This window comes from Silurus aristotelis (genome assembly GCF_946808225.1).
Source record: "Silurus aristotelis genome assembly, chromosome: 3".
In the NCBI taxonomy this organism is placed as follows: domain Eukaryota; kingdom Metazoa; phylum Chordata; class Actinopteri; order Siluriformes; family Siluridae; genus Silurus; species Silurus aristotelis.
The window spans coordinates 26,103,379-26,127,378 of record NC_139576.1 but is presented as its reverse complement, the minus strand read 5'-3'; the positions used below and the strand labels follow the sequence as shown (position 1 = coordinate 26,127,378).

The 24,000-nt window shown below is 37.5% G+C and overlaps 1 protein-coding gene across 24 annotated transcripts in view; it reads left to right on the top strand.

Moving 5' to 3' along the window:
* tns1b (tensin 1b) overlaps nt 1–24,000 on the top strand; it is a 232,885-nt gene that overhangs the window by 87,913 nt on the left and 120,972 nt on the right. For all 24 annotated transcript variants that reach the window (XM_083537438.1, XM_083537447.1, XM_083537442.1 and 21 more), the window contains exon 2: nt 6,047–6,161. In XM_083537438.1, coding sequence (XP_083393564.1) covers nt 6,047–6,161 — 115 coding nt within the window. The remainder of the gene's footprint in view (nt 1–6,046; nt 6,162–24,000) is intronic.

The following is a 24,000-nucleotide window of genomic DNA, read 5'->3' as shown; positions in this document are numbered from 1 at the left end:
AGGTTGGGTATTGTGAGCGTGAGTACAGATCGGGTAGTGTCAGTAAAAATCAGGTTGTGTGAGTACAGACCAGGTAGTTTGGCCCTATCAGTCCATAAGCCTAATGAACCATCATGGCTTCTTTTCCATACTTCAACATCATGTAACTCATATTAAAAGTAGGCTAAACAAGTCTTTTAAAAAAGGCAAAGAAATAATGCAATCTTTAAAACAGGTCTGTTTAATTAACAAATAGATTTAAAGTTTAATGTCACAAAGTAAACTTCTTCTTCTTATTTGTGTCACAGGGGCCTCTGTGTTTTTGACAGGAGACGCAGGGCAAGTTGTATGAAGACGTATACTCTCGCCTTTTTTTTTTCTTTTACTTTTTTTTTTGTTCTTCAAAACCATGCTATGTGCGCAAAATACATTCTAAAAAGAACAGAACATATATACAGTAGCCAACTTCCAGGGGATTCTACCTACTACAATTCTATTTATTGCAATTTCTCATTTGTTATCAAATCATTATCAGATTATTAGCTATTTTGTTGTATTAATGTGTACCAAAAGTGCAACCTGGGGTATTTTTATGATCCAGATCAGATCCATTTAAAAAAAAAAAATAAATAAAAATTCTAAAACAAATTACGTACTGTATCTAGGGATAAGATCCTCCTGTATGTGCTTATTATGGGAACGTAAGAGATTGTGCTTTTATATTATTATCTATGTTTTAAAGCTTATAGTAGAGCCTAAGTGTACATTTCCATGGACTGTCCTAAATCCCCAGAATTCCTGCATAACTGAAATGATCTTGGTCACTGAAGATGAGTGTTCCAATGTCAGTTGTGTAAACTGTCCAGCTAGGTGGCTCTGGAAAGGCAGGTCTAGAGACTTCCATGGTTTTCACCAGGAATGATGTGTTTCAAATTTGACCTCTATGAGGGGAATTCACTGTTGGTTCAACAATTTACACAACACATGCCTGTCTTTTTTTTTTTTTTTTTTTTTTTTTAAATGGGACATACGCAAGTTCCCCTTTAGTTGTTTATGTTGATATGGAGGTAACCAAAACCCATAATGCATCTTTGTTGTAATCAGACAGAGTATGAGAACTGAAGTTCAACTGGTGTCTGGTGACTGTCTCAGACTTTTGAAAGTTATGAATGTACAGTGGCCTCAGCAGAGACACAGTGGTGAACGGATGACTGTAGAAATGCCACCAGACACATCCAGTATTCATTTTTCATCCAGTTTTAATACAGCATAGTTCGGTGATTCCACACTGCACTGACAGTACACAAGTCTTATTTATACACAAATATTCTTCTGACATTTTTCATTCTCCATAACAAATATTCTCTATCTCTCTCTCTCTTTCTTTCTCTCTCTCTCTTACACACACACACACACACACACACACACACACACACACACACACACACACACACACACACACACACACACACACACACACATCAACAGGTGAAAGGCAGAGAATGTCTGGAATGTCCAGCAGTGTAATCAGTAAAAATGATGCTGCATCTCTGGCTTTCAGCTCTGTGGAGCTGCATTAATTCCTTTAGGCCGATGATATCAGGCTAATCAGATTAGAGGAGGGCTGGGCAGAGCAGGGACTCGGTGAAAGGGAGTCACTAATGCCACAGAGCTGTCACAGTCATTTACAATGCTGCATTCAGGTGAGGAGTGCAGATGACTATCTTTTTTTGCTTTCTCCCTCTTTCTTTTTCTTTTTCACTCTAATTCTTTGGTTGAGCAGAGTTGAAACAGACTAGTTCCATGAAAGTTATGTCACTTTACATGCTGATTCTGCTGCATAATATAGAGTTTGTTGTGTAGAGCTTTTAATCCTGTCATTTCATTTATAGTCTATTGTCTGTATTTGCACTTTCAGTCAGCATTCAGCACAGTGTAGGCCCTTATATAATGTATGTAATAATAGTTAAGTCTACTTGGCTTGAACTGAATCTATTTGTCAAAATACCTGGCACTAAAATTACACTAAATGCACCATTGATAGTGCACTAGTAGTATATTGTTTAAAATTGTAGTTTGTCCAGATAAAAAACAGATAATCTTTTTTTTTGTGTATCTTTTGTGAGGCTTTAGTTGATGTTATAGCAGTTTGTTGCTACGCCTTTCATTGCCTTGTTCATAGTCTGTATGTTTAGCTTTTTAGTTATTTTTGTACTTATTGTTAGTTGTCTATCGTACAAAATAAAAGGTCTGTACAAGCTTCTGCTGTTTTTGCCTCAATTATGCAACAGAAATATTAAATTTATTCTACAAAACTGATTGATTTTATATAGTAGTTCACTATTAAAAAACACTTTTAAAATGACACTTTTCAGCTTTTAATCAAAACAAATAGCGAAAATATAGCCATAATTTTTTATCCTATGACATTCTAGTCTTCCTCAGTACTGGTTTTACTTAGCTTCAGTCATTAATCGCCTACTTGCATCTTTCTCACCTGGGTTTTGTTTATGGGCTTAGTGGAATGAAAAACTAGGACGAGAAACCTGCGGAACCAGCAAATATGAAACAGATGCACGTTATCGAAAAAACGAAAAAAACAACACATACTCAATTATTGTTTCCATTTTTATGGGATATCTTTGGAAATAGAGCATGTTTTTATGGTAATTAATATTTTTTTGTGTTCATTGTCCTAGATACAGAGATTACCACAGTTTGTGCTTGTGGTGTCCTGTAGTAGTTCTTAGTTTTTGTTCTGCATAATATGTTCTCGGATACTGACCTCAGCCTTTTTTTTTTTTAAATAACAGTTAAGACTTGGAGAATGAACAATGACAACAAAAGTTTAGGGGATTAGGTTATAGATTTAATTAGATGAATGGTAACATTGGACCTTCGTGCTGTGTATGAGGGTACCTGTGGAATGAAATAATACTGTCTCATGAGAACCAGACCTCATGGGAGTGAGATTTCCTGCTCAACAAAGCCATGTCTTGGTCTGTTAAACTGCAGGTGTAGGTGCAACCTACAATGGGCTGTACAGTGATGGTATACACACACACACACACATATAGACACACAGGTTCTGCTGAAGTACTTTAGGCCTATATGTGAACAGACATCTCAACCATGCAGATCTGGAGTTTCCACCTGCTGTGATGAGCAGATCATTGGCTGTAATGAAATTCCAGGTTGCTTTAAGTCTGTCCCCCTGGCCTTTTTCAATGCTATGTGCCCAGGCTGTCTTTGTTTTAGGCAAACATGTTGAGCATGTCACGGAACTTTTAATGTTTCCACACGGATGGTTAATGAGGTGATACAGGAGAAACTTTACCTCTTCTAACTTTCATATCATAATTGTTTTAATAACATAATTGTGGTTTACATAATCAGAAAATATTGTTTTTGATGTGAACTGGTTTATGTAAAAGACATTGCAAGCTTTCAATGCATATATTTACAATATTTGTGAGGAAAGTATTCACTGATATTCTGGTTGTTTTATTAATGTGTTTCTGAAGGGAGATGAAAGAGACGAAAAAGAGCGCCCCCTGTCTGTTTGCTTTATTTTACAATGGCCCAGCATTTTGTTGTTATTATAAGTGTGTACACATGAAAGTAGACCCTTTAATGTTTTAAATTATGTATTTCTTTTATCTGTACGTAAAAAAAGACAGTTTTTTCAGTTAGTTTCAACGTTATGAGGAAAAATGGCACAAAACGCGCCGGTGCGTTTGTCGACCCCCAGAGGGTTAATTGTGTGAATCATGGCGGATTTTGGTGTTTGATTTGAGACTTGGCAGATCAGCTAATCAAATGTTTACTGATTAAAAATATTTTTAGTTGAGTTTAATTATTTATAATATATCTGACTAAAGATAGGACGTAAATTTATCTTGCACTGATGGTCTTAATTTCGCCTCTTATATATTTAGTTATTTATTTATGTATTTATATTTTTTATAAAAATTGTTAAACAGAAATGCACTGCATTGATAGCGCATTAATAAAATTTTGTCTTGTTAAAATGAATTTTGACAGCCCTAGCCTTTTTTTTTTTTTTTTTTTTTTTTTTTTTTCATCTAATGAATGTATTCAGGCTGGACATCCACCATATAGAACACAAGCACAGAAAACATGATAATGATGATCAGGTGATCAGGAATGTCATGTTTACATGGCTGACTCCCTCTGTCTCATCCACGTCAACCCCATACCTCTTGTTGCCTTCTGCCAGCTCATTGTTTGCTTTGTAAACTAGTCTTTATCTGTGGTGAGTGAGAGAGTGGATTGAAAAAGTCACGCAATTGCAGAAAAAAGGTTCATCTGAAATCGATGCGCAATGAGAAGAATAAATATTGACATTTCACCAAATTAATAGATAAAAACTAAAGTATTTTTTCTGAAAATGTAAGAAAAAGAAAGTACAGATATTTGTGTAAAAATTTAATGAGTAAAAGTAAAACGTTGTCCCAAAAGTAAATAGTGAAGTAAAGTACTGATACCAGAAAAATCTACTATAGTACAGTAATGAAGTATTTGTACTTCGTTACTTTCCACCTCTGTGTGTTTATATATTTACTAAAACTTGCCATTTGTCAATGAGAAACTAAATTCTGGTTGGGTTCATAATGAAGATTACAGTGATGATCTGAATGTCAGGCAAAGATACAAAACCCTAATGGAGAGCTAGGACTTCTTTTTTTTTTTAAATACTCATTCCTAGATATTTTCTATACAATGAAATTTTCTTTAAGAAGTTTTCCGACTTAACCACTATTGTTCATTTTGTCCTCTGTGCAAAGCTAGTTTTGGTTTTGGTGTGTAACCAGTGTAACCAGTGTAGTTTTCAGTGTAGTTTTGGTGCCTAGGCAGACATTTTCCAAACTCAAAATGGAAAACATCTGAGCAAATACTCAGAGGAAATGGTGTCACTATGTCTCAGTCACCATGAACCACAGTCATGGAATAAACTGAATACATGGACGGAAAATATATTTGCTCATTTCCTCAATGATAATACCAATTAGAATCAGAAAACATGGCCAGATCCAGATGAGAAAAAGTGGTTGACAGATGGTCTCTGTGTATAAGACAATCCACACACCAGTACCTATGACAGGAGGTCCTTTTATAAAGGCTTGGTATATGGTATCAGATCAAAATCTACTTCTATGGCCTGCATGTCACACATGTGGTTACCATGTTCTCTTCAAAGCTGTTGTTTTTGTGTTCTTTTATTCCTTCTTTTACCTTGGCATAACAATTTTCAGAATGCTGCAATTAAAGCATAATATAAAAAAAAAATAAAAATTATAATATAAAAACCTATACATGTTTAGCTTATATAGTTAGTATTTCACGTACGATCTTTATTCTGCTTGATTCATTTGTTAGCAACTTATTTGCATAAATGTAAATAAGTTGGCAAATGCTTCATAAATGTTCAAATAAAAACGAACAACTTGACTGCTTACTGATTGGCTCTTTGGATTTTTAGACATTACAAATGCCTTTTAACAACTAGAAAGCTCACACACTGTGACCAAGGTTCTGAAGTCTGATTTGGTGAGTACTGACTCTAATTAGTTGACATAATGACATCTAAATTGGTGATATTTAGTATCAGATTAATATGGTAACATTGTTAGCTCACTTCTTGAACATTTTCAAGACAAAGCATGCTTGACATGCTAATTCTGTCACAGCTGTCATATGGTATTTTGGTACATGGGATCGAAATGACTGGCTCTGGCTAAATAGGTTCCAGGAGTTTTTCTTCGGCCATGGTAAATGATGAAAGGGAACGCATTCAAGAGCATTACCTCATGTTGGTTACTTTAATGTCTGCATTGTCAGCTTGTCTGTATTAAACTGAGTGTAATCATTTCTCAAGGATATTTAAAACAGCTGTTAAGCATAGATATTTAAACCATCTGATATTTGAAAATTTCAATGTTTATCCACTTCTCTTCTATTAGATGCATACTGCTTGGTTTTTTTTCATGCATTATGTTTATTCAGCATAAGTTGTTTAAATCATCTTTTGTTTTCCTCTTTGTAGCCGGAGGATTTTGAGGCCGTTCACTCCCACACATTCCGGGTGAAGACGTTTAAGAAGAGCAAGCACTGCGGTGTGTGCAAACAGACACTCAGCAAGGAGGGACTCATCTGCAGAGGTCAGTCCTGGATTAGGATGTGGGCAAGGGGTCGAGACAATCCCTGAGCTCTTGATGAGTGGTAATAGAATAAGGTCAGGAGTTACTGGGTTGGTGCAGAGATTATAGCAAAGGGGCAATTATGCTGGCTTCCAGCACTGCTACAGGCCTCTGCAGATCAGATTCGATCATTAAACTGATTAAATCCCAGGAGGAGAGTGTGGTCTAAAGATTTTCTGGAAAGGGTTTGTCCATCTCATTTGAGACAATGGGGAAGAAAAACAGCAGGGGAATTGTATGCTTACCATGCAAAAAAAATAAACTTAACCCTGATCTGCTCACCAAATATATAACCTAACGAGATGAAAAGGAAATACTTATATTGTATATACAACGTGTCTGCACTTTTTTTTTTTCAATGCCATAGTCTTAGAACCATTTATTTGTACTTTTAAACAATGTCCACACATCTTTTCACTGCTATAGCCTGTATATTTATTCACTGGGCATATGTAAACATATACACATTACATGCTGTACATATGCTACACATTTATCTGCATTTGTCTAATTGCACAATTTCTACTCTTTGCACTTCTGGTAGATGCCAAACTGCATTTCGTTGCTGTGTACCTATACTACGCAATGACAATAAAGTTGTATCTATCTAAAGACAGCACAGTGCTATGTGGTACAATCTATTCCCGTTCTAAAGCAAACCTATTTTTTGATTACATATTCCACCCAATAACTTTTTAGCTGATCAAAAAGAAAGACAGTCATAAGCTTGTGTTTTGGGGCTGTTAGACTTTGAGCTCTGAAATGTGAAAATTGGATGTTATTGCAATAATGGTGGTTTTATTACATTTCATCTCATCCACCAGATTCTCATAGATAGGAACCCCAGTGATATTTAGTGATCACACAGACATAAATTAAAAAAGTTGTTTGTGACAAATATATTTGGTGAGATTGTATATAAACAACATGGCAGGCCATCAATACTCATGGCAATATAAGAACTAGCTAAAAATGTGGATTATTTTTCTGGTAAATGTGAATAAGTGGTGGTGGTAGTGGGGGTCTTTAAATCTGTCATTAATTAATATTACATTCATGTTACTTATCATGGCTAAGTAATTTGACTATATTGTCAGTGGCTGTAGTTTATTAGAAGTAGGGAAAACATGTGTGCAAGGTAAAGGGAGACCAGGGATGCTTCTGTCTTAGATTAATGAGCTCTGAGATTCAGAGGAAGCCTTTAGACACCAGGCCGCTTAAAGGCCGCTGTATTTCATAACACTGCATGGCCAAACTCTAAAATTCTCTAGAGGTATGTCCCAGTTACACATCATTCTGACATTTAGCTTAAGTCACATTGAAACCACGTCATGACCTTGATTTAGTATCCCTTGCCTGCATTAGCCCACAATTCATATGTTGGAAATGCAGTAAAAAAAAAAAAAAAAAAGGGTTTTGTTGTGCTGTCTCCTTTAAATAAACAAAATTTTAGATTAGCTGACTAAATGTGTCAAGTTCACTGTGTGAAAACAACAAGAAAGTGCTGAAAACTTTGGCTATTTGTTAGTGAAATGGCATGCTGTGGCATGCAGACCTAGCTTACGTAACCTTTTGTATATGTGTATAGATTATCTCATATAGACATCTTCTGTCTTCCCAGGTCAAGCTAAAGGGTTATAATCATGAAGGCAAACAATAATCCAAATATATAAACCTATTGAGGTCCAGCCATTGGAAATGTCTGCAGGACCCGATACTCTACAGTAGGTCTATTGTATATGGTTGGCCTGCAACCAAAAGAAAGAAAAGAGATAGCAAAAGAGAGTATTTATTGTCTCTTAGAGTTTGGCCTGAGTGCATACACAGAACTTTTCCAAGGTATCGCATTTGCTCTGTGATCTCAGCAAGGAAAAGACTTAATGAAACAATATCTTCCTGAAGAAAACAAGCCAATGAGTGGCCAAACACATTCAGCCAGAGCTGCCTGTAAAAACAGCCCACTTACATGCAAGTGAAATCTGTAAAATCCTGCTTGTTATTACGCCAGTTGTTATCTCTGCATCAGCTTGTCACAGATATTTAATCAGGCCTTACGAAGGTTTGAGCTCTGCCAAGAGAAACAGTATTATTGAGCAACAGACACAAAGGAGTGTGCCAGATGTAACAAAAAACAAAAAAGACATATCAAGCACTGTCACCTTCAAGAAAACACCACACTCTTTATTTTAGGCATCCTGTAGTGCACATTCAGAGTCTGATGTCTTAGTTGTTATTATGGATTTCCCTTCATGAGAGATGTGACCAGGGATTTAAAGAACTTTCTAGTTTTTTCAAAAACTTTTTTTTGGAATGATACATGTAGCTTGCAAACTGTAGTTTTCATCTGTTTGTACATCAGCAAAGCTACTTCCTTTTATTACTTATGATCTAGCATATTAAACTATGTTTACATTTCAGCTCTACAAAGATGCCCTCAAGGGCCCTTGAGTATAGTCCTTAGTCCTCAGCTGCTTAATTGTATAATTGTGATTTGCTCTGGATAAGGGCATTATAAACCTCCGCCTTGGTCTTCCTCTTTTCCCCCTCCTACATGCACGCTCCCTCTAATAAACTCATTTATAATCCTGTCCATCGTCATCACTACCAACGAAAACCTCAGCATCTTCAGCTCTGCCACCTTCAGCTCCGCCTCCTGTCATTTATTCAATGCCACTGTCTCTAAAATATACATTGCAGGTCTTACCACAGTCCTATAAACTTTCCCTTTCACTCTTGCAGACACCTTTCTATCACTAATCACTCCTGCCACTCTTCTCCACCCACTCCACCCTGCCTGCACTCTTATTTTCACTTCTCTAACACACTCTCCATTACTTTGCACTATTGACCCCAGGTACCTGAACTCCTCCACCTTTTCCACCTCTTCTCTCTGCAACTGCACCACTCCACTGCCCTCCCTCTCATTTACACACATGTACCCTGTCTTACTCCTACTGACCTTCATTCCCCTTCTCTCCAGCATGTACCTCCACCTCTCCAGGCTCTTCTCAACCTGCTCCCTACTCTCACCACTAATAACAATATCATCCGCAAACATCATAGTCCACGGAGAGACTCCTGTCTGACCTTGTCCATCAGCCTGTCCATCACGACTGCAAACAGGAAAGGGCTCAGAGCTGATCCTTGATGCAAACCCACCTCTGCCTTGAAGCTGTCTGTCGTTTCCTACTGCACATGTCCTGCACCACCCTCACATACTTCTCTGGCACACCTGACTTCCTCATACAATACCACAAATCCTCTCTCTGCACCCTGTCGTATGCTTTCTTTAAATCCACAAACACACAGTGCAACTCCTTCTGACCTTCTCCATCAACATTCTCAAAGCAAATATTCCGTGGCATGAAACCATACTGTTGCTCACAGATGGTCACCTCTTCTCCCAGCCTGGCTTTCACTATTCTTTTCCATAACCTCATGGTGTGACTGATCAGTTTAATTCCCCTGTAGTAACTGCAGGTCTGCACATCTCCCTTATTCTTAAAGATCGGTAAAAGCACATTTAGGTTTGTGACCAACATATTTGATTTTCACATGTTTTTTCACATGGCTTGGGCCTGGCACTGAGTGCACTGGCTTGTGCAACCCTAATGGCTGGGTTATAGCTATAGATAGGTTTACTGACTCTCCAAGGCATGCTTTTATGTTTTCCCACCATCAGGTTCGAGAATTTAAAAGCACCACTGAATAACTAAAATAAGCAAAACATATATTATATATTATTATAGACTGCTAAACACATAACATTGTTATGTAAGAACAAAAGATGGATATACAACATTAAAGATGCATGCTTTGTGTCATGCATATTGCCAGTGGTTTAACACAGTCATGACAATAATGAGTTGTCTTATGGTGTTTCGAAAATTCATTAATCCAACAAACAAAAAAAAAAAAGACAAAAATGAAATCTGAAATCTATTCAAGGTCAAGATAGAAGTACAATGTACAAATACATTTTTATATGTCACTGAAGCATGTGTCTGTCTGATTTCCATGCCATTAGACTAATTCTTTCAAGGAAAGTAACGATTTCACTTTAGTGCCATCAAATCTGTCAGTGTCAACCGTCTCTCGAGACTGAGGCTGATTAGTCTAGCATTAGCGAGTTAGAGCTGGTAAGCAGCTGCTCTAAAAGGTAAATATTCTTAACGTTTAAACCACAACACAATCAATCAAGGTCTTTATGGATGACAGCTCCATCGTGATGAAGCCACCTGCCGGCTCATACAAGGAATGAGTGCCAAGGAAAAGTGTAGTAAATGTCAAAAGGTTATGGGTCTCTTCCTGGGCTGTGGGCGTTCTGTGTTTTTTTTTTTTTTTTTTTACAGCACTCTCTTTGATTAAAAGGTTAGATGTAAGCACCATGTCCAGAGAGAAATTAAAGTTACCATTACAAGTCAATGAAAGGCTATGCTTATAGTAGTATTCATATTTGCTTTTAGGATTTATTGGTAACAGTTTTTTATTGAGAACGATAAAAAAGAAACAATAGTGTAAACAGACTCTGCTTCACCTGCAAATAAAAGGATCAGTTGGTGGTTAAGCAAATATCTATTGATTGAACCCTGAGAGAGGACTGAGTCAGTTTTCAAGTTTTTTTTAATTTTATAATAAGTGAATTTATTCTAAATTATAAACTGTTACTTTTGAAGCTTTTCATTTATTGTGTGTAGTGATGCCTGATTTCTGGATGTAGGTGAATCCAGTATAGGTGATTGGCTGCATTGTGATTGTGTTTTTTACGTTTAAATGCCACATCAGAAAAATTAGTTACTGATAAAGACTAATAAAAGCAGAAGGAAGTACAACCTTTTCAAGTCTGTGCCAAAAGGCAGAAAGAGAAATCTTTGTAATCATTAATGGTATTATGGTGGCATGGTGGTGCAGCAGGTAATGTTGACAAGTGACAGCTCCAGCGTCCTCAGTTCAACCCTGAGCTCAGGTTACTGTCTAGAGTTGGATGGGACATTGCATGTTCTTGCTGTGTTTACTAGGGTTCTTCAGTTCCCATGCATGTCCCAAAAACATTATTAGAATATGTGCATGTTAACCTAAACAGAAGGTCATTGCATTTAGGTTGGGTTACTTAGCATCACCTTTGGGCATGCCCAGTGTTCCCATCTCTTGCCAAGACAACGTCCTTAATATTATCCTTATTTCTAAACCTATTGCTCCCCTTTTATAAAACTGCTTTGCACATTATCTCTTGCTTTTCTTGCATTCTCTGGTACAATATGTCCCTCTCCTTGTATTGAAATCCACATTGATTGTAAAACCACAATTAAAACACACACTCATATCACATTACTCTGGTCACTCTCTCTTTCTGTCTATTCCCATCTTGCATATGAGAACAGCTGACATGTGACCTTGCGACTTGAGACCTTGTGTCCAGTCTCCTGCCTGCTATTTCTGTCTCTGTCCCTGCATAAAAATGTTCTAATACAATAAGTCTCACACTCAGAGTACTGCCCCTCTTTAAAACCCTCTTACAAGTTGTTACATTGTGACCTACAGACTGGGTTAACCCAACCCTAACCCTAACCCTGAGGTTATTTCATTTGTGAATTTGCAGGTAATGTTAGTGAAGTTGCTGGGCAGTTTTTTCTTTGGACACATCAAGTGCTAATGGTGGTTACAATTATATTTGGAATTTGGGGTGAAATGTATTAAAAATTTATTAAAAGTGAAATGTTGTAAACAGACTATGTTGAATGAATGTTTTCTACAGCCAGGTTTCAAATGCTAGCTAGAGAGGTAATCAAAGCATTCAAGTCCGAAGCGAAGAATTTACCATTATTCCATAAGAGAGAGATAAATGTATGTTAGTACACTTTGGCAATATGAATGTAACACTGCTTATCTTGCCACAAGAGCAGCATGGATTATACTGAACTGAGACTGAAAGCACAGTCTGAAATTGGAGCAACATCAGAGATGGTTTCAGTCAGCTGTCATCACTGGTCATTTGCTGTTCTCTGCCATCTCTATCACTAAGCCATCAGTGGAATCTTCATGTAGGCATTAGGTCAAAAACTAGCATGACATGCCAGATTGGAGTGTTGGTTAACACCCCCATCACCCACCACACACTGAAAACCACTGTGTTCCCGTGTCTGCACTGTCCTATGTCTGGATTAACCTGATTTATGAGACAGCCCTCTTTATAGAGAGCACAAAGTGAACAATGGCGGCTCGTTCTGGTGATTGTGAGAGGGCAGGATTCAGTAGGGCTGGATAGAGGGCAAGACACTGTTCAAGAGTATACAGGAGAAATTCTTCAGCACACTGCCTCACACCTCTGAAGAAATAATAAAATTGTAAATGATGTGTCATTAAAAGGGCATGGCCTTCACTAACAGCCACTTGGCACTTTCTAACACAGTTTGACCTCTGTTAGTGTCCCGGGCTCCCGTTCACTCCAGACTCTGTATACAAACATTCCAGAGTCACATGCTTCGCTGTTCTTTCCGTCACCTGTATGTCCTCTGTGTTGTTGCCAGGATATGTTGCTACGTTCTATCCCAATAACTGGAGGAGACAGTTTAGCTTTCAGAGGGGCCAGTGTGTTTGAATATGCAAGAGTTTCTAGGTTATATTCTGCTTTTGAACAGGGTTGGATATGCTAGTTCAGGGGTATTCTACTAAACTCAAATATTCTGAAGGTCCAATTACATTAAATAAACTAGGTAACCTTAAACTTTTAGCTATTGGCTATTATTAATATTATTTATTATCATAAAATCTAGCGCCTCACATTATCAATTTTGTCTGGCATCATATACTTTGAACCGATGAGTCTGTTCTGTTCTGAGTTTGTTTTAAATTCGACGAGGAGAAGCAAAGTACACAAACACAATGACTATGAAATCTGTGAACATTTTTCTTGATTAACTGCCATCAGGGAAATAATTTACATAAATACATGTGATTGGCTGCAACAAGCCATACCAAATGATCTGCTACAAAAAAGCTTGGGTTGCATAACTAAAACCAGGTTTTTATCCCTTATGTTGATCAGATCTGGTACAGTTCTTTTCAAGTGGTTCATTATAATAAAATATTTTCTGTAGCCACATCTGGACAACGATCCCCTGCACTATTGTTTGACTGAGACATCCAGAATGTGTTCCGTTTTTAACCTGAGGCAGAAGATACAGTGTGTGTTTGGTTAGAAGAAAGTCTGATATGTGTGTGATATATATGTGTGTTTAAAATCTCAGTGCTTGTTTGGCGGTAAGAGAGGTTCTGAGATGTGTTTGGTTATGGAAAAGGGTCTGTAAGTTGGGGTCTATCTTGTGTTTGGTTGTGCTAGAGAGTCTATTATGTGTTTAGCAGTGGCAGAGGAGATGACGAATGTGTATGCTTGGTACTGGAGAATGTCTGGTGGGCTTTTGACTGTAGAATAGATTTCGATGTGTGTTCACTGAGAGAGTTGTACCATCGTTAGTGCAGCAAAGGTAAAGTGTTCAGTGTTGTTTTTAGTAAAGAAGAAGACCTGAGTGTGTGTTTGGTTGTTGGTGAGGGTCCAGTGTGTATTTGGCTGAGGGATGGGATGGGTAAGGGGGTGCACTTGAAAGATTTTAGTTTGTTTTCAGGTGTAGAAAGGGTTGTGTGTATATGTGTGTGTGTGTGTGTCTGTTTTTGGCTGTGAAAGAAGGTTTATTGTGTGTTTCTCTGTACAGCATTATCTGCTGTGTGTTTGGTTGTGAGAAAGGGTTTAAATGTGGTAAAAGCTAAGATTTTAGTATCTGTTTGGGAATCAAACAGAATCCACTGTGTGTACAGAAGAGGTTTTGTTTTGGTTTGCTGTGTGTTTGTTTGAAACTGAAGTTCCTGTGTGTCTGTGTGGGTTATGCTGTGGCAGTGTCTTTCTCTCTGTGGTTTTAAGCTGTGGATGAGGTTCCAGTATGTTTGGTTGTGTAAGAGGTTCTGCTTTGTGTTAGTCTGACTTGTATGTGGTGCTGTGACAGTAAGCGCCATGCAATTTCTCCACTGCAACACAAACTCATCTATTTGTTTTTATTCTAGAGTAGGGCCTACATTTTGCTGTCATTTTCTGACCTACAATGAACAGTGTGTGTTGTGCTCCAGCAGCTCATAAGCAATACAATCTCTCTGAGATGACACATCTGTGTAAAAATAACTTGTTAGGCAGTTTTATTGGCTTGGTCTGGCATGCCATTTTGTTTTCCTACTGAATAATGATAATAGCAAAGCCTGAGGTGCACAATTACCTTATAGAGTAAAAAAAAAAAAGCAAACAGCCCTACAGTTCACCTTTGGCAGAATGAAACAAGATATGAGTTGCCTCCAGGAAGAATAACTAAATGGTTCTAGTGTGTGTTAATATACACACGCACACTATTCCAATATGTCAACATCATGCAGTTCCAGGTTCTTGACTTATACAGCCTCCCTTGTACACACAAACACATTACATAATCCAAACTCCCTTTCCCGTAGCTTGTTAGAATGTCCTGGAGTTGCAGCTGCTCTCCTTGAATTGCATTAGTGAAATGAGAAACGGAGATTGATGTTGTCAATCAAGTGACTTCTACTGCTGACGGACTCATTCTGCTCCGACTTTAATATCATTAACTTAATCAGTTTCCCTACGCCAATGTTCTTTATTTCAGCCCTGTCTCTCTGTTAAATATTTATATAAAAATCTCCAGCTCCTTCTCTTTATTTTTGCTTGTAATGCGCACTTTGGCCATCACATAGCGCCAGCGCATATCTGTACCCATTGAATGATTTTTTATGGTATTCTTTATATGCTGTTCTCGCCTTGCATGCACAGTCACTGTTGTGATTTTTAAATAATCCACGTGACTTAAGCACCCTAAGCGTCCTACAATGAGCTAAAGTAGCACTGCCCCCTTGTGTACAGTTGCTGGATGTGCAGTTTGTTAGTTTCATCTGTGTGACTTTCTTGTTATTATTATAGTAATAATATTCTCCCTCTGTTCTAGCTGAAGCGTAACTATAACACTGAACAGTTAAACTGAGCAGTTAAATATGAAACGATGATGTACTGTATTGATTGTATAGATTGTATGGAAGCCGTAACTGATTCCTATTAAGCAAAATGTTTCTATTAATCAGTGCATCATTTTTTACAGTATTCTCACAGAAACCTACATTTTGTTGGGATAAATTCAAAACCATTATTTTAAATGCAGACATGTATATTCCTTTCTAAAGTATTGAAATGCTAAGGCCATTCCTTTTGTATGTTTGTTTGTTTTTTGCTACATTTTAAAGACATTTGGGTTTGACATCATGTTATGTCATAAGTATTTTTACACATAAACATGTAAATATCAGGGAATGAATGCTGGAATATGTACTCATAGTCATTTATTAATAATATTATTATTATTATTATTATTATTATTATTATTATTATTATTATTATTATTATGAGGTGGTAGTTTAATGGTTAAGTCATTGGACTCCACTTGGATTGGAAGGTTACAAGTTCAAGCCTCAGCACCAGCGAACTGCCACTGCTGGGCTCTCGAGCGAGGCCCCTCAACTGCTCCATTGTAGGTCTAAGGGCATTACTCAAAGTGTATGACAAGGGTGTTTTCCAAATACTGTAAATTATTATTATTAATATTATTGTTACAATCAGTATAACTATTACTTCTACTACTCATATTGCTACATTTATTTTTTTAAAGCAAGAGCATGCAAATAAATGACACAATGATACTTTGTGAGTATATTAAACTCAACTAGGATTTACATCTTGTTAGTTGGCTGGATGATTAAGCTTTATAATGTATTGATCTCCAGTCCACAGCTCTGCCTTTTTAGCTATATTTCAGTAGAGTTAAAACCCAGTAGAGCTGAATAAGCTAACCAAACAGTTATTTTGTTCTAGAGTACAATATACATCCTGCAATTTCATTAACATCTATAGCTATAGAATTATAATGGAGCTATGAGCCTAATAAAAAGTATAATCCAATTAACATGAGCATTTTTTCATTCTTATCTGGTCAGGTTGAAGACATAGATAATACATAGAAAATCCCCAGTTCCAATGCCACAGTGCAGAAAAATAAAAAATTAGAAAATCTAAACATGCAGGGTTCTATAAATCAATAATCCCAGACACCGGAATTTAATGCCAAGCAGTTTAATTAAAACCTGTTTTTATTTTAATGTAGTCATTAGGTTTGAGTTTACAACCTTCAAGTTGATGCCAGTTGCAAAAGTACATTTTAGAAATATCATATATCAAATATCAGAATCAATTATTGGCACACACCAGGAATTTGGTTCCAGCTGTTGGTGACTCTTATAAGTACAAGCATAAATAACACAATACATTTAGCTTAGACTATACAAGAAAAAAAAACAGACTATATGAACCACTGATTATCCCCCACTCAAAGGCCACAACTTTAGCCCACATATTGTGGGTATATTATAGCTGCAGCCAATGCTCCAATTAAATTAATAAAATTATATAAATTAATATTTCTTTAAAAAATCACCCACTGTTTAGAATGTTATAATTCTAAAAATATTTACACCATTATATACTAGCATCTTGTCTATATGTTGCAGCAAATTTCAAGTATATTATTCTAGTGTTGGCTCCTTACAGCTTCGGGGTCTCCAGTTTGATCCTGAATTTCAATCCAAATTTGTGCATGTACTTCTTTAGAAGGTTTTCTTCAGGGTCTTCGAAAAACACATGCTTGTAGATGGACTGGCATCTCATTCAGAGTCAGTGGTGGGCTGTGCATTTGGTACCTGGGCCTTCAGTGAGGACTTACCCGACTTAATTCACCTCTTAAAATCAGCCACTATCATCGCAATTATAGAAACCATCAATACTATACAAAAAAACGCAATATAACAAAGCGTGGCATTACAGAGAGAGAGTCATTTCACATTTGGAGGGTAAATACCATTTTACTAAAGCAAGAGACACAGTTATATGTACATCATCTGGAGCAGATCAGAATCAATCTTTGTCTAATAACATGACAAAAACATAAAAAAATTTAATAAAATACATCATACTTCTAATGCATACTCACATAACGCTCCTCAGAGGCTGTAAGCCAGTGGTACCGCTTGTAGGCGCTGGTCTGGAAGTGGTGAACAAACTTTTCCGGGCTGAGACTGTTTTTACTGTTCAGAGTGTATTCGATTTATTTAAATAGCTAAATAACATTGTAGAATAGAAAGTATGAAGGGATATTTTACGTAGAACAAGCTTCTGTGATATATAGACCAGTTTTCCAAAGTATATAAAGCATTGCTAATATGGGATTCTACCATCATACAAATAATTATTCGGGCCACTAGAGGCCAGTATAGCAGAGTATAGGAACTCAACAGAGAACAAGACACCTGAATTTCTTGTGTGCTATAAACTCTGACTATTGAACCCAGCCATTTATTGTAAAGATAGCATCCCTGATTCTGATCAGAGGACACTAAGCATTCTTGACATGCTGAGAAAATAGACTGCCAACTGTTCTCTCTGTAAGTCACTTATTCACATAAATATTTTGATTTGTCCTGATGTGCAACCATCTGTTTCAACAGATGCATTTGTGAATTATGCAGCGCTTTCAGAAACCTCAAAATTCTTGTATTATTAGTGTAGAATTAGAACAAGATACGCTTCATGCAGTGGTCCTTCACTAAATACACAACAGATGAGCCTCTGGTAGAAAAAATCTTAGTGGGCACACTATATTACAGCTCGCCTTATTCTGATAGGACGAATGCTCTGTATAGACTCGGACAACAGGTATTCTCTTCTCTTACTTTGCATCTCACTAAGTGTTGAAAACAAAAATCATGCCACATGCGACCTAGGTAAGAGGTAAACAGAACATAAAACAGTTCTATTAAAACACAGTTGTAAAGATAGGTAGTTTGATGTTTAGGTTTTCTACTGCAGCACTTATAAATTCTGTTTGATCAGACGGAGTTAATTTCTGTTTTTTTAACGGCATGGTTTATATGAATGCACTTGTTTGAACATCTAATCGATTTTCATATTAACGTTAGTAGCTTTTTTACATCTGCTACAAAGCAGTGCCACTGGAGACTCATTAATTAAATGTTAAATATACTCTTCATTACAGAATATTCAATTGGTCAATGTTCTGATTAATGAAAATCAAGAATTTACAAGGGCCGTGGTATAAAGAAAGATTTTAGTTTGTTAATATAGTGAGCAGCAACTAAATTATTGAAGACAGTGTACTAAATAGAAGTTTGCTGTAGTTATAGGGTGAATAAATAATAGCAAAAAAAATGTTATAATGGGAATGTAAAGCAATAATGTGAAAAATGTATTATAACGGTAGCATTGTCAATGTGGGTATATATATATATATATTAAAAAGTCATGTTTAAGTATGTATTTTTTTTTTTATGCTCCCAATGTGTACAAGTGTGTAGGTGATCTTGATCACACTTGTGAATTGTCATGTCATTGCTAATATCGGTGTTAAACCAAGAAGTACACACATTGCATGAAAAGATTACAAACATCATAGTGACATTTATTTGTAGTGATAATTTTAATATGATAATTGTTTCATGTCTGTGTGTATTTCTATGCTTGCCTAGTTTTTGTCAATATTCTTAAAAAGTCTCATGCACTGACTTTAAAAAACCTGACATGCAAATGCTTGGTCTAGGCTGAATGTGAGGTTGTTATTTTTGTAACAGTCATCATGTAGGAGGTTGGTGGCCTATGGCCTGGCCTATGACCTGCTATAATAGTTGATGTCTGTTACAATGCTACACAGAAGTTTATGTATCTAGGATAGGGTTTCCTAGTGCAGTACCATGTTCAGTTTTAATGACACACACTAGCACAATAAACATCTGCTATAGTCACAAACCCAGCTGTTTGGCGATACACTGTTTGCTGTGGCCTGCTTTCAGCTCTGTTACTGGTGAATAAATGTACAGTTGCGTTGGTGCTGAGTGAGCCAAAACGTGAAACAATGGTTTTGTCCTTTGGGAATAAGGAAAAGGAAACGTTTGTTGTTGGTGCACAGTAGGTGCAGGTACACATCAGTCTACAGGCTGCATGTTGCGTTATAAAGCTGAATTAAGAGGAAATCCCACTGCCGCTTTGTCTGTACCCCGACTCAGCCCAGTCCTTTGAGACTACTGACCAACCGTCCAAAAATTTTGACTCGGGAAATGCCTGTCCACCCTTTCCTTGTCGAAACATACTTCATCCTCTGAATCAGATACAGAACAAGGTTTTGTTTTCCAAATCTCCTTGTCCTCCATTTCATTTTCATTCTCACTCCATTCAATGCTTCTTTTCCTCCCTCTCCTTGCTGTTTCTGCCCTGCTGTGTTTATACACCAAAAGACCTGGACTTCCTAACAAGGCAAAGGCAGGCATGGGACCCACAGAACACTTTCACACCCAATATGGAAGTTCACTCTTTCCTTCCAGGTTTCAGGAACTGACCCCAGGACTCACGTGCAGAGAAACGTGTCTCTTGTGTATCTCTGTGGGACAGCCTGTCATGGGAAGAGGCATGTGTTGTATAGAGTAATATTCAGGGTGTGAGAAGTTCTTTTGAAATGAGTTAAATAATTGTATGAAGTCAGAACTTAAATCCCAGATTTAACATCTTGTCTCTTGCCATAAGAGCTTAGCTAATCATTTCCACAGAGCTCAAAAGGGTGTTTTATGTTCTGACTTTAACCACATTGTAGTGGCTGACTGCTATCAGGGTGAGGAAGGTGTCAAATCCACAAAGTCATAGCACAAGCACAAACATGCGAATGCATTTCTCCAGGGCTCTTGTAGATCTGTTGCCCTTTTTACACCTGTAATTTCTGTAAAGCCAAAGCTCCTGTTGTGTGTACTTGAAGACTATATACAGTGAGGAAAATAAGTATTTGAACACCCTGCTATTTTGCATGTTCTCCCACTTAGAAATCATGGAGGGGTCTGAAACTTTCATCGTAGGTGCATGTCCACTGTGAGAGACATAATCAAAAAAAAATAATCCAGAAATCACAATATATGATTTTTAAACTATTTATTTGTATGATACAGCTGCAAATAAGTATTTGAACACCTGTCTATCAGCTAGAATTCTGACCCTCAAAGACCTGTTAGTCTGCCTTTAAAATGTCCACCTCCACTACATTTATTATCCTAAATTAGATGCACCTGTTTGAGGTCGTTAGCTGCATAAAGACACCTGTCCACCCCATACAATCAGTAAGAATCCAACTACTAACATGCCCAAGACCAAAGAGCTGTCCAAAGACACTAGAGACAAAATTGTACACCTCCACAAGGCTGGAAAGGGTTACGGGGAAATTGCCAAGCAGCTTGGTGAAAAAAGGTCCACTGTTGGAGCAATCATTAGAAAATGGAAGAAGCTAAACATGACTGTCAATCTCCCTCGGACTGGGGCTCCATGCAAGATCTCACCTCGTGGGGTCTCAATGATCCTAAGGAAGGTGAGAAATCAGCCCAGAACTACACGGGAGGAGCTGGTCAATGACCTGAAAAGAGCTGGGACCACCGTTTCCAAGGTTACTGTTGGTAATACACTAAGACGTCATGGTTTGAAATCATGCATGGCACGAAAGGTTCCCCTGCTTAAACCAGCACATGTCCAGGCACGTCTTAAGTTTGCCTATGGATGATCCAGAGGAGTCATGGGAGAAAGTCATGTGGTCAGATGAGACCAAAATAGAACTTTTGGGTCAGAATTCCACTAAACGTGTTTGGAGATAGAAGAATGATGAGTAGCTTCCCAAGAACACCATCCCTACTGTGAAGCATGGGGGTGGTAGCATCATGCTTTGGGGGTGTTTTTTGCACATGGGACAGGGGGACTGCACTGTATTAAGGAGAGGATGACCAGGGCGACGTATTGCGAGATTTTGGTGAACAATCTCCTTCCCTCAGTTAGAGCATTGAAGATGGGTCGAGGCTGGGTCTTCCAGCATGACAATGACTCAAAGCACACAGCCAGGATACCCAAGGAGTGGCTCTGTAAGAAGCATATCAAGGTTCTGGCGTGGTCTAGCCAGTATCCAGACCTAAACCCAATAGAGAATCTTTGGAGGGAGCTCAAACTTCCTGTTTCTCAGCGACAGGCCAGAAACCTGATTGATCTAGAGAAGATCTGTGTGGAGGAGTGGGCCAAAATCCCTCCTGCAGTGTGTGCAAACCTGGTGAAAAACTACAGGAAACGTTTGATCTGTGTAATTGCAAACAAAGGCTACTGTACCAAATATTAACATTGACTTTCTCAGGTGTTCAAATACTTATTTGCAGCTGTATCATACAAATAAATAGTTTAAAAATCATACATTGTGATTTCTGGATTTTTTTTTTTTTAGATTATGTCTCTCACAGTGGACATGCACCTACGATGACAATTTCAGACCCCTCCATGATTTCTAATTGGGAGAACTTGCAAAATAGCAGGGTGTTCAAATACTTATTTTCCTCACTATATATATATATATATATATATATATATATATATATATATATATATATATATATATATATATATATATATATATATACATACTAATATATTTCATTTACAGCTACCGTTTTGTACATTTGTATTTTACTTTCATATTTGTTTTAATTATGGTCAGTATGCACATTATTACCGTATATAAGACCTTTTTTTTTTTTTTTTAAATAGATCTGAAGACAAAATGATCAAAAACAGGGCCAAGAAGAATAAAACCTAAAAACTCAAGACAGCATTTTTTTCAGCTGGTGTAAGGAAGAACAACTAAACTCAATCTTCTGTGCATCAGTGAGCACACAATTATAGGCATGACCTACCCTCACTAGAGGACAATCAGAGAGGTTGTACTGCATTGCAGCTGGTTGAAAGCCCAAGGGAATTCGTTTTTTTGGCTCATTCGATTTGATTACTGGAGCTAATTTGTTTAAAATATAAAAAAACCTCTCCAGCTCTAGCATACTGATCTTCACAGTATGCAATATGAATCATGGTGTTAGTATTATTATTATTATTATTATTATTATTATTATTATTATTATTATTATCAGCAGCAGTAGTAGAAGTAGTAGTTGTAATACTAGTAGTAGTATAGTAACATATATGTATCCAAATATATTATATGAATAATACCAGAACAGCAAGATAGCAGTTAGATTTGAAGTTGATGTGTTGGAAGCAGGAAAAATATGCATGCGTCCAAATCTGGGTGACTTTTATAAGTGGCAAAAAAAGATGGTCTATGTGATTACATCAGAGAATCTCCAAAACAGCATGTCTTGTGGGGTGTTCCCAATATGCAGTGTTAATACCTTCGAAAAAGTGGTCAAAGGAAGGGCAACCAGCAAACCAAAAACAGTGTCATGGTGCTCAAGGCTTATTGTTTCACATGGGGAGTGAAGACTGTAGGGTCTGGTCTGGTCTTACAAATGAAATACTGTAAAACAAATTTGCTGGGTATAGAGCTGCATCGCTGACTGGTCAGGGTGCCCATTTTGACCCATATCTATCATACAATAGCACCTACAATGGGCATGTGAGCATCACAAATTGACCATGGACCAATGAAAGAATCTCATTATCTTTTACATCATGTGGAAAAGTGATGGCGTCAGGACGCACTATGTAAAGACAGCAAAGCAGTGTGATGCACCTTGCAACTTGACTATATGACTTAAATAATCTGCTTTGAATGTCTTGGTGCCAGATAGCACAGCTCACCTTCAGAGGTCTGTGGAGTCCATGCCTGTACAGGTCAGAGATTTTCTGAAAGCACACAGTATTTAATATTAGGCATGGGGTACACACATTCCTCACCCATGTGCATATTTCTACTCCTTGAACTAAAATGGCTTCTAAGAAATATGTAATTATCAGTGTTCCCTCAACTTTTTTCCCCAACTGAAATAGGACATTCTTTACAAATTCCACACATGGCATACCGTAGGTGTAGTGTGTATACAGTTTCAGGTTGATGAAAAGTATTCTTTATACTCGTTCCAGTGGCTGGTTTTACGCATGTTCCATGTCACTTGAGTTTAGACATACTGCCGATCATTGGTCTTGCTTTCCTGATGATAAGCACCACACCCCCATCAGCCCACCCACCAACCCACCTAGTCCCACACACAGACACACACACACACACACACACACACACACACACACACACACACACACACATTAACACATGCACACACACACACACAAACACACACATATGCTTTGGAAGGAAATTCAGAACAGGCTGCTTCACATCTGCAACACTCCCAGCCAAACAGACGACTCACAAGTTAATTAAAATATCCTTCAATTCCTTGAAATGGAATCCCAAAACCTGCCAAAATGGTTCATACCTCTCTGATCTTCTCCTGAAAGCCACAAAACCTTACCTTGTGTGGAAATGCACTTGACTTTGTCCCATCTTTAGTCTCAGGATGGAGAAATACACATGCTAAAAGAATCAAATAAGACATGATACAGCATTGTTTTTAGCTGAATTTTGATGGCCTCCACTGTAAGACCTCAATTTTCTTCATGCTTTGTTTAACCTGAGTGTTCCATTATTGTGCAAACCAAGAGCCGAGAGAAGTAAAATATCCTGCAAAAAAGAACTCTAATAGATAGCCAGTTAGCTCAGTTTGCCATTCATTGCCACTCCTTAGGCCCCCATATCCTCTGGTGATCGAATTCTGAGAACCAACGGGTGGAGCTTTGGGGCATTTCACCACCTTGGCAAGGGGATTTCAG